Source organism: Typopeltis vanoorti, chromosome 10, assembly GCF_054136105.1.
Source record: "Typopeltis vanoorti isolate ZY-2024b chromosome 10, IOZ_Tvanoo_1.0, whole genome shotgun sequence".
NCBI lineage: Eukaryota > Metazoa > Arthropoda > Arachnida > Uropygi > Thelyphonidae > Typopeltis > Typopeltis vanoorti.
In genome coordinates this window covers 125,353,981-125,366,329 of record NC_143558.1, presented here as the reverse complement: position 1 = coordinate 125,366,329, position 12,349 = coordinate 125,353,981, and the positions used below count along the sequence as shown (strand labels likewise).

The window sequence follows — 12,349 nt, the reverse complement described above, 5'->3', positions numbered from 1 at the left end:
CAGTGCTAAACAAAAACATTTCTTAAGTCTTTGTGGACCTGTTTTTATTATCATATTTAAGTTTCTAATTCTGTACTAAATTAAATATAGTGGAAAAAAATTTTTTTTTTTTCAAAACATTATTATTTATATAATAATATCAAATTCAATTATAGCATCATAAAGAAATACAACAATCATTCATCCAAGAAACTGACTGTACAATATTTTTATAAAGTATTACTGTATTACAAATAAGGCAACTGCTAATTAGTAGAACCACCTGACTCCAAGATTTACATGAATTTGAAATTTTCATTGTGCTGGTGCTTTTGAATGGGATTTGCTTCAGTCATCATCAGTTAATCAAAAACTTCAAAAGGCACCTGTATGTAATGATTGAAAAGAAAGAAAGAATAATTGAGAGGCACAAGAAACATTCACAGTGTAACAGTGCTGTGGCAGAAGACTCAAGGAATCAGATGAAAAACAAGGAAACTTTGCTTTGGTATGTCAACTAATGTTTGTTTTCTCCACTAGGATGAAAGGTACGTCACTTTCAACAGACTATATATACCTTATGTCTGCATCAAATTCACTCATCTGAAACCACGTTTCTTTTTTTCTTGTTTTTCAAAACTGAATGCAGTGATTATACTATTCTGTAATATGTGTCTACAAAACATAAAATTTGATCATTTGTTAGCAGATGTGTATCCATAAGTACATCCAGCTCATAGAAAGTTGAAAGGTTCTCTTTATCATTTCATCTCAATTTCTACATAACACTTAATGCCAAATTATGGTGTTGCATCACATGTTTATCTTAATTCTTAAACTTGAACAAATGGAGCAATAATTCTTAATACACAATTTCTGGTTAGAGACTGATACTTGAAACATGAGTTGAAGTATCTTGCAATGCTCTGTCTACCATATGTGAAAGTTTTGAACAATGTCCTGATTCATGTACACTGAAAATTATTCGTTCAGAGCTTGGCTTGTCACATTCCATTCCTTAAAGCTATGTTTTGAAACACCTGGTTTGAGGGAAAAACCAAGTTCCAAGAGTGGTACGATCGTTTCAGTCCTTCTGCAATATCGTTTCTGGAATTCTATATATAATGAGATTTCTTGGATAGAGTAAGAATCCCTTTTGCACACTAGTATGCTCAAACTTTGACTATTTAGCATGTTTGTCATTAGGAATCACAGAAAATGCTGTCATTGTGGCCAAAGGCAAGTTCATGTTGATTACCTTACTCATTTCTAAACACTGATATAGGTATACATATACACATTAGTATTCTCACACATTTAAAGGTTCTGTCCAATAAAACCAATTAAATCAAACAAGACTGATAATGACAGTGCAGTTAAGCACTATACATATGCTCAAAGTCTGAAATAAGTTTTTTAAAAGTATTAAATTAATATAAACAGTAAATGAAAAGTCAGGCTTCAATGATAGTATACAAAGTATGAACACTTGTAGAAAATAAATAATTCTAATGAAATAAGCAGTACACAAACATCAACCAAAATCAGTGATCACTGGAATTTTGTCAATTATTTTTTCTCCCCACCTCCCTTTTATTTCATTTGTTCCAATAATAATTGATCAATCTACGTCTACGCTTTGAGATCTCTTGGCTCCTTCCTTCCATGACACTTGTAATCCATGGCAAAAAAAATGAGATACGGCTATAAAGCCCAGGCAATAGCTCTCGTGCACACCCAATACCTGCAGACACCACACCAATGATAAAATAACGATCATTTTCCCGAATAACTAGTGGACCTCCTGAATCTCCCTGCAAAAGAGACATTAGATAAAGTTAATATTGAATATAAGTTTTGATGCATACATAGGACAAGTCAAGAGGAATGGTCATAATCTGGAAGAATATAGCAGAAGTCTTAAAAACTTCCTTGTAAACATTCATCTGGTATAAAGTAACAATAAATAAAAATATCCATCTAGTAAAGAGTTTATTCAAAAATTTGCAATTCATGTTTGTGATCTCAAAAATATCACTCAATTTCAACACAGTCAGTCTGCATATGAGGAGAGTTCCATAAGTTCCTGGCCTAACTTTTAGAGGTGATAAAGAAAACAATTGTCACTTTTCAACAATCTCCCTTTACTTCACACATCTTTGAATTAACATTTCTATGCCCTTGAAAAAAAATAGTCTGTAGTTTTGTCTTCAAAATTACCTAAAATGTTTTACCTCATTGTCATCTGCAAATTTTCTTTCTCAAAGGTCTTTCTTTGGTTTTGAAGAGAAGTAGTAGTCATGGGTGCTAGATCTGGGCTGTAGGTGAATGTTCAATCTCCTGATAACCAGTCCTTCACTGCAGCCTTTGCAACAATAGCTGTATGGACTGGAGCATTGTGATGAAGGCAAACACTTCTTCTCCTTTATGGCATCGTGCAGTTGGTGCTGGAGTGAAGTATAATATTCTGCATTCACAGTAGGTATTTCTTTCCTTGAAATCAATCAAAAGAATTCCCCAGAAATCTCAAAAGATTGTTGCCATGATCTTCGACTGAGCAACCGTGGCTTTTCTCAGCAGTGCTTCCCCTGCTTTGCGGCACTCCATGGATTCCCTTTTGGAAAGACTATCATAAAAGACCACAGTTTCATCCCCAGTGACATTGGATTCCAGCACTTCTGTCTCTTGGCAAAGCTCTAAAAACTTGCAGAAACAGGTCACACGATGCTCCTTCTGAATTGAAGAGAGAAGCTGGGCCACCCACCTTGGACTTACCTTTGTCATGTGAAGCTTCTTGTGAATGATGCAAAAAACTGTCGTTATAGAAAGCCAACCTTGCTGAGATTTCTTTGAGCTTCAGTTGTCTGTCATTGAGCAGTTTCTCCTCAGTCATCACTTCCACAGGCCAACCATCGTGAGGATCATCTTGGATGCTCTCTCTCTCTCTCTCTCTCTTTTAAGGCGAAACTATTTAGCCCATTATTTCACAGTGGAATATGGAGAAGCGTCCCCATAAACTGCATCCAATTGCTGTTTGCTAGAACTTGGAAAAAGCTCCTTTCGTGAAAAACTATCACATCATGGTACTCAATTATTAACATTACAGCCATGTGTTAGACAAGTGCCTTCAACTGAATGAAGCAGGTAGAAAGTTGAAAGTGGTACACTAAACTCCCCCTAGACGGTGCTACCTCGGACAAATGGCATTTTAAAATTGGTGCAAATTTTGTATGTCAGGCTGGAAACTTTTAGAACCTATCTCGTACATGACATTAGTCCTTTATATGTCTGCACTATCGAAAATGCATATTGTTATACACTCAGGTGTGTTTAGAAAAAAAGAAATTATCTTCACAAGTTATTAAAATTAGTATATTTCAGCCAATGTTACATGGACATTGGGTGAAATATAGTGGAGTTTTAATATATTTTTCCTAAGTGTATAACAGCATGTTATACACTTGCAGAAATGTATGATGCTAAACATTAAAGGCAATGGTCCCATTGCCTTTAATGTTTGGCATCATACATCTCTGCAAGGGGATGTGCTTTACATTAAGGGGAAAATACTAAGGAAAGTGATCAGAGCTTTACCCACCTTTACCACAAGTTGCCTCGGACGTGCAGGCACAAACTTTACTTTGTCTACTTTTTTTTTTTTTTTTTTAATTTGCTCACTTGGGGAAATAGGATTAAAAAACCAAGTTTATATAAAATTACTTGGTATCTTGAATTTATCTGGAATCTTTCTTTCTTTGAAGAACCACATGAATCTGGCCAAGACTTTGAATACAGTTGGTTCACCTTGTTGGATTTCTTCAGCCTTAACATGATCAAGTCCTGAGGCTTTACCTTTATTCATTTTCTTAAGGGCATGTTCTATTTCTTCTGGAAGTAAATCTGGTATATATTGCTTAGTTTTGGAATGATCAGTTCCAAGCCTTGGCACTTAGAAGCATAAAAATCATTATAAAAATTCCGCACAATTTATTATGCTTTTTCTGCTAATATGTTTTTCTCCATTTTGATCCTGTAAAGCAAATGGAATAGACTTAAAAATTAAGTCTGTTTTTTTTTTTGTCTTAAAGTTTAAGTTTTAAGTCTTTATTTGCTGCGCTGCTTCTCTTAGTAACTTAGATAATCTTGTATTCTAGAAAATTTCCTTCAGATGATTCTTCAGTTCTTTTCTCTTTTTCAGTAGTTCTACAGTTTGACGCGAGAGTTCTCTTTTGTTTCACAGGAATTTGATTTTTTCTTGCACTCGTTGAATTTATTAATAAATTCAGTATAGTCATCATTTACGATTGAATGGACTATTACTTAATATTCCATTCAATCTCTTCTATGTACTCCCTGAACTTCTAGTAGTCTATTTGTTTGGGTTGTCGTTTTCCTAATATGTTGCTTTTTTTGTGGTCTATTCTTATAATGGCTCTGAGGAGTCTGTGGTCAGAATGTATGTTACACCTATTGTACCAATCTTTTACAGTCTGTTAAAATGTAGTCAACTTTATTTTTTGTGTCTCCATTCAGTGATTGCCAAGTCCATCTTCTTCCTGGGCATTTATTGAAAAAAGTGTTCATGATAAAGAGTAGTTCAGCTGCATCAAATTCAGCTAATCTCTCTCCTCTTCTGTTTCTTTCCCCCAGGCCATTTGGACCTATAAACTTGTTTTCTTTTCCTGTCCTATTTTAGCATTCAAGTCTCCACCAATGAATGTGTATGCTGACTTGTAATTTAATGCCTGTTCAAGATCATGTAAAAAGGGACTGCTGTATTGTTATAATGTTTTACCTTCAGCTACATTATTCAACTGTGCACTCAGCTGAAATACTACTACTATTTGAGGTGTTCACAATTTCTAGAAATTCTGAAAACCTCAAATACACTTTGCTGACTACGATTATTTGGAAAATTGTCACTGATATTCAAGTAGCTTTTTTTTCCATTGCAAAATCCATAAACATGCACCATGTTAGCATTAAGAAACATGTAGATCATGCTGGATACTGTAAGACAAACTGCTTATTATATAGTGAGTAACTGACTTTTATTTTCTTTACCATATCAAGACTGAATTGTAAATTCTTGTATGAACACTTTACTGGGTATGTTCCAGTGAAAACTTAAAAAAGACCACTGCTTTAATGCTGATAAAGTTATGCATATTCTTCCTTATTCAAACCATGCGCAACATACACTTTCAGCAAACTATATTTGTTCTTGGAAGTTTTTCCACTTGGTTATATTATAAATTAAAGATACCAAGAAATTATATACTTGGTTTAATCCTTTAAATATAAGCAAGCAAAGTTTGCACCTGAAGTATTTTCAGGACTGGGGAAACTCATATATAGAAGCTAATGACTTCACATCCTTCCCATAATGCATAGCATTATACATGTCCATAAGGATATGTGCTTTGCATTATGGGACACTAAAGGCAAGTGATGTGAAGTCATTAGCTTCTATATACAAGTTTCTCCAGTCCTGAAAATACTTCAGGCACAAACTTTGTTTGCTTGGATAAAGGACTAAACCAAGTATATAATTTCTTGGTATCTTTGATTTATAGTATAACCAAGTGGAAAAGCTTCTATCTCTAATCCAAAGTATTTTAATAAAGATGCAACACCTTTTGGCTACTTGTATATGAAAATATGACTTCTACATTACTTCAACCAAAATGGTCTGAGTAGTGACCCATCCCGTAATGCACAGCATTATATGTCAGTAAGGATATGCAATTTGCATTATGGGATGAAAAAGCAAGTGATGTGAAATCATTAGCTTAAATGAGTTTCCTGTGTTCTGAAAATACTTCAAGTGCAAACTTTGTTTGCTTACACTTCGATATAGGATTAAACGAAGTATATAATTTCTTGACATTTTTAGTAATTTGTTCTGTTTCATGTAGATGGTAATTTCACATGTTGGCTTTTCTTAATGACACTTCAAACCTCCATTAGTTGGTGTGGTGGCATCTGCAACTTTAGAAATTTATTAAATATTTCATCATCATCATACGTATCAAGGATTTAGGCCTAGCATGGTCTGTTCCGGCCTTAGAAGTCATCGTTTAAGAGGACATCCTGGTTTTCTTTTTTCCTAATGGCTTGTACTTTAAGGCTTGTTTTGGTAATCTTTCTGTTTTCATTCTTTGAATGTGTTCCATCCATTTATGTTTATATTTTTTAATTTTTTCTATTACTGGTTCTTGGTTTAATTCTTTCATAATATCTTTGTTTCTTTTGTGATCAAATAGGGTATACTTTGCAGTTTTTCTCATAAACTTCATTTCTGCTGTTGTTAATCTTTGTCTTTTTGTTTTATTGTCCAGATTTCGCTTCCATACATTAAGACCGGTAAGGCTAATGTATTGTATACTTTTAGCCTGGTTTGTTTTTGAACTAGGTTTGGTTTAAATATAGAGTTAATTACACCTGTTATTGTTACATATTTTGCAATTTTTACGTTTATATCTTTTTCAAATGTGATCATACATCCTAGGCAGTTAAATGAATTCACCTGTTCTAAGATCTTGTTATCTATTATTATTTTAGTTCTTGCTGGATCTTGTCCTTTAAAGGCCATAGTTTTTGATTTTTCTGTTGATATTATCATACCATAATCTTTGGATATCTCATTTAGATTTAAAATAGCTTTCTGTAAGTTATCTTCAGAATTTGTAATTATTATTTGATCGTCTGCAAAGAGGAGAGTGTTTAAGTTAACTGTAGGTGAAAGTTTAATTCCTTGATGTAAATTTTTACTCCATTTTATTATTATTTCATTTAAGTAGATATTAAAAAGAGTTGCTGAGAGGGGACATCCCTGTCGGACCCCTTGGTTTATCTCTCTTGTATATGATAGCTTGTGATTTAATCTTATTTGTATTTGATTATTTTCATATATACTTGTGATAGCTTTTAGGATATTATTTGGTATTTGTCTTTCTTTTAATATGTTAAATAATATGTTTCTTTTAACTTTGTCAAATGCTTTTGCAAAGTCAATAAATGCAATGTGTTTCTAAATTATATTCTCTTTTCTCTATTATTAATTTTAGGCAAAAGGCTGGGTCTATACATGATCGTCCTTTTCTAAATCCAATTAAATATTTATGAGTGGGAATTCAAACACTTCGCCTATCTGCATTATGCTTCATTAACATGTAAATTAAAAACTAATTTGAGCTATTTGGAATTCAGTGCCAAGTTAACTAATTTAGCTTATGAGGCATTAATGTACTATGCATTTACTAATTGCCTATGTAATCAGTTAAGAGGTCTGTAGAACAGTTGTCTACAGATGTAGGGGGAAAATATCCTTAAGGGCTCTGAGACCTAGAACCACAACAGCATCAATTGTTTCTTGAATGATTATAAAGAATGATGTAACTTTGGTTAAGCCCCTGTCCCCAAATCTAGTCTAACTGATATTAAGGTGATGTTAAAAAAAGGATAGCAGAATGCAGCTTATCCATCATAATACAAAATTAGTATATAATGGAATAAAAATTTGCATTAAAAAAATCTTATCAAAAAAGATAAGAGGCATTTTCACTGAAGTTAAACGAAATCCTGAAATTTGGGTGGACCATTTCAAAAATTTTTTTTTTGCTAATTTGTGGTACAAATGAGATCCTAAAAAAGAAATGAAACAGATAATGCACCAGGTAGAGATGAAATACTGGCATTATTGAAAGTGTGGAGGAGAAGCAGCACAGCAATATTTAGTGCAGTTACACGACCACATCATCTGGGGAAATTCCTAATAAGTGGAATTTATTATTATTCAGAATATCCATGAGGTCACAAGACATCGTGACACAAGACCTTAGACAACACAAAAACTTTCATACCATTCCTTAAACCTGTTCACACTCTGCATGTTACCATACTAGTGGGCAACATATTCTATATTTCAACCACCCTACATACAAAAAAAAAAGTTACTTTTAACCCTCTACTCATCACTTCCTTTTGCAATTTCCAGATATCTCCAATGTCATTCTAGTAATTACTTCTCAGCAGTTTAATTATATTCACCAATCTCTGTCCTCACTGTACATCCCTGATATATTTGTTATCTGCCTTTGCACCATTTCCTAGATGGTTACTTCATCTGCTTGAAATCCTAGTGATTGCATTTGAGTACAATAATCTAGATGTGGTCTGATCAGGACTTATATTATATATAAATAAAATGTGTGTGTGTTCATATTATTTACCGATGAATTCCAAGAATTAGGAAAACAAATTAATTTAATTTAACATTAAATGTTTCTTTGGAATATTTCTTCAGGCATGAACATTAAAGCAAACATATACACCATAAAGAAACATTATACCACTACAAAAACAGACTATGAACTGGAATTAAGTTTGAATTGAAGCTACAGTCCGGGCTAAAGTTCTATTGTTGGGCATCTGCGAGCATGTGACTTCACGAGTGCACCAGTATCTGATAGCAGAGCTATGCGAATCTGCCAAACTATAAGGTTACTGTTTATGTGAGAAGAGTCTAGGATAATTTCTTTGGATTCAACTATGCAGCATTCTACTTCATCGTGGCATATACGAATGTTTGATGTTGTGTTCACTGAGAACAGGACATGGCTTCAGAGGACACTTGCTCTGGTTCTACTATAAGCCAACTTTTTTTTTTTTTTTTTTTTTTTTTAGGATTTCGAAGAAAAGGCCATCTCTACTGCTACACTTAAACCTAAAATCTGGCTCCATTACTTGGATGACATATTCCTTATTTGGGAATACAGTATAGATAATCTTCACTTTTTTTTAAATCACTTAAACAACTTCCACCTAGACATCAAGTTTACCATCAAAATTGAAGAAAATGGATCTCTGCCATTTTTAGACAACTAAGATGTCTGACTCCTTAAAAATCTCTATCTTCAGAAAATCAACACACATGGATAGATACCTGCATGCGTCCTCACACCCCTATCCAGCACAGAAGTTATGTATCATCTCCACTCTGGCTCATCTTGCCATGTCTGTATTGTCAGATGAGGAGGAGCTGAAAAATGAACTACAGCATCTCAAAAGAACCTTCATAAATAATGGCTACTCTTCAAAAACTATCAATAAACAACTATACCACCTTCCTGAAAACAACACAGACACAGGACAACCCCAAGGTTTATATCTCTTTACCGTACATCAGCTCGCTCTCCCAGAAACTAAGAAGAATTTTGAAAAAATTTAATATAAAAATGTGCTCTTCCTAAACTCAGATCAATTTTAAGCCAACCAAAACAGGCTCACAACCATCTTCAGTTACCAGGTGTATATAAAATCATATGTGACCGTGGAAAGCCATTATGGCCAAACTGACAGTCCATTCTCCTGCATCTTGAAGAACATCAGAGACATCACTTATAGTAGAACCAGAGCAAGCGCCTTTTCAAGCCATGTCCTGTTCTCAGTGAACACAATGAAGGCTGCCAATACAAAATAGACTGGAATACAACATCAAACATTCATATATGCCAGGATGAAGTAGAACACCACATAGTTGAATCCAAAGAAATCCTAGTAACCTCACAAATAGTAACCTTAGTTATAGTTTGGCAGACTCGCATAGCTCTGCTATGAGATACTGGTGCACTCGTGAAGTCACACACTCACAGATGCCTAACAATAGAACTTTAGCCCAGACTCTAGCTTCAGTTCAAACTTAATTCCAGTTCATAGTCTGTTTTTGTAGTGTCCGCGTGGTTAGCCTAGTCGCTTCGCAACCATATGCCTGGGGAAGGAGTGTCCCAGGTTCGATTCCTGTCGTAGACGTGAGGAATTTGAGAATCTTCCTCAGGCATAGCCAAGTTAGCCGGTCTTGGGCACGGGCAGTAGGGTTTTTTCCGCCAGTTTATCTGCTGTTTTTCATCCCGCAAGCAGGCAAATCGGTCCCGTGAACATACGCCTCTACAGTCAAAAATATATCCCCCTCCCCCAGCGGCAGACCAGACGACAGGTCAGTTGGGAGTAGTACTAACAAGAAGTCGCATCTAAGTAACACGTAGACCCTGCATAGGAAGCGGGAATAACACGTAGCGAAAGAAGAAGTCTGTTTTTGTAGTGGTATAATGTTTCTTTACGGTGTTTTTTTATGTTTGCTTTTAATGTTCTCACGCCTGAAGAAGTCAGCATTACGACGAAACATGTGTTAAATTAAATTGATTTGTTTTTCTAATTCTCAGAATTCAGTAAGTAAATAATATGAACATATCTACATACTATTTAGAAATAAAGATAATAGATCAAAAGAAATCATTCTCAACTCCCTGGATCTCAACAACAACCTGAGTTACAATCTTTCAGACTGTCATTGTGCTACGATCAAATACTGGTGTTCGCGAGATGCCATACACATGCATATGCCCAACAATGAAGCCAATGAGAGAACAGTTTTGAATGCATAGACTTCAACGTTTCTATGTTGAATGTATACACACACACACACACTAACTTTCCGTGTTGTTTACAGTTATTTCCGCTTATGTTTTACTGGTTATTTCTTTTTTAATGTGCACCTGAAGAAGGCTGATACAAACTGAAACTAGTTGTGCTATTAAACTTTTTTTTTTCTCAGTTTCTAGTCATTCAATATTTTTTAAAAAAATTTATATCAACCTAGTAAATCAATCTTCCTACATATAGTAATTTGATGTCCTTTTGGACATCAAATTGACCCGTTCCTTAGAGAAATTAAAAATCTCGATTTGCAGAAAAGTTACCCACACCAACAGATATCTCCCCGATCACTCCCATCATTATCCTCCTCAAAAGTTTAGAATCATTTCTACATTAGGAAATCATGCTCACTCTCTTCTTGATCATGAAATAGAACTTAATAAAGAACTCAATTTTCTCAGGTCTACTTTTCAACTAAATGGTTATTCACAAAAAAAAAAAAATTAACAAATTCTTATTAAATCCACCCGCTGACAATAATGAAGAGACCAATAAGGTGAGAGGTAATATTTCTATATCATACATAAGCTCTGTCTCACCCAAATTGGCCAAGGTTCTTAGGAAAGGCAACATAAGAACTTTATTTACTTCTCTTCCAAAAATTGGCTCCTTAGTGAGCCGTCCGAAACGTAGACATCACAACCTTAAATATCCCTGCATTTACCAGATTTGGTGCAGCTGTGATATACCATACTTTGGCCAAACAGAAATCTATTGAGTTACACATTGAAGAACATAAGCCAGTGCTTTGTCTAGTCATGTTCTGTTCTCAGCCGACTCTAATGAAGAAAAAAACCTTAGCCATATAGTCCTATGGGACAAGACTGATAAAATTTTCTGTTGCCAGGATGAATTAGAAAGAAAGATAACAGAATCAAAAGAAATCATTCTCAACCCACTACATCTCAACAACAACCTGAGTTACAACCTTTCAGACTGTCATTGTGCAATGATCAAATACTGGCGTTCACGAGATGCTATACACATGCATACACCCAACAATGAAGCCAACAAGAGAACAGTTTTGGATGTGCAGACTTCAACGTTTCTACGTTGAATATATATACACTAACTTTCCTTGTTGTTTACAGTTAGTTCCTCTATGTTTTACTGGTTATTTCTTTTTTAATGTGCACCTGAAGAAGGCTGATACAAGCTGAAACTAGTTTTGCTATTAAACTTTGTTTTCTTTTTTTTTCTCTGTTTTTAGTCATTCAATATTTAAAATAAAAAAAAATTATATTAAACTACCACTAATAGAGCATGCAACCTTCCAATCAGTGGATTCCATCAATATCATCGATATAAATGTTAAACTGCAAAGGTTCCAGTAGTGAGCCCAGTGGAAGCTTGTGACCTTCCATTTCCTTGATACTGCTACCTTGTACATAACTCCTTCAATATCAGACAGCAAAATAATTTCCTTTCTAATTTACTAACCTGATAGGAGAGAACGAATGACTACTATTTGGGTTTTTTTTTTTTTTGATATTTTAAACTAAGTTATACCAACTATGGCTACTGGCTTCATCAGGGTAAAAGATGTATAAAAAAGTAAGAACACTTAAATGCTAAAAACTGTTTACACTAAAACCATAAAATGAACCGAATACAATTGCATTTTTATAAAATACAGAAGAACGCATACATCACACGCATAGCGTGTGTATGATCTACTAGTTATGTAGGAACATTCTGTAGTTGGCAGCAAAATTTAATTCTGGCATGTTGAAAGATCTAATGAGGGTCTTCCAGATCTCATGCAGAATCAATCCATGGTTTCTATTTAGGTTTTGTTCTGAATGGAGAAGTGTTGTGGCTTCTTTTATAATTCGGGAGCAGAAGTCTTCCTCTAAGTAAGGCATTGAGCTTT

At 34.4% G+C, this 12,349-nt stretch overlaps 1 protein-coding gene across 1 annotated transcript in view; it reads right to left on the bottom strand.

Annotated features, from left to right (window-relative positions):
- Nucleotides 1-241: 241 nt before the first annotated feature.
- The window catches only part of LOC150102771 (trypsin-1-like), a 109,735-nt gene continuing 97,627 nt past the window's right edge, over nt 242-12,349 (bottom strand). Inside the window, exon 6 of the mRNA XM_090399391.1 lies at nt 242-1,793. Coding sequence (XP_090255517.1) covers nt 1,578-1,793 — 216 coding nt within the window. The 3' untranslated portion in view covers nt 242-1,577. The remainder of the gene's footprint in view (nt 1,794-12,349) is intronic.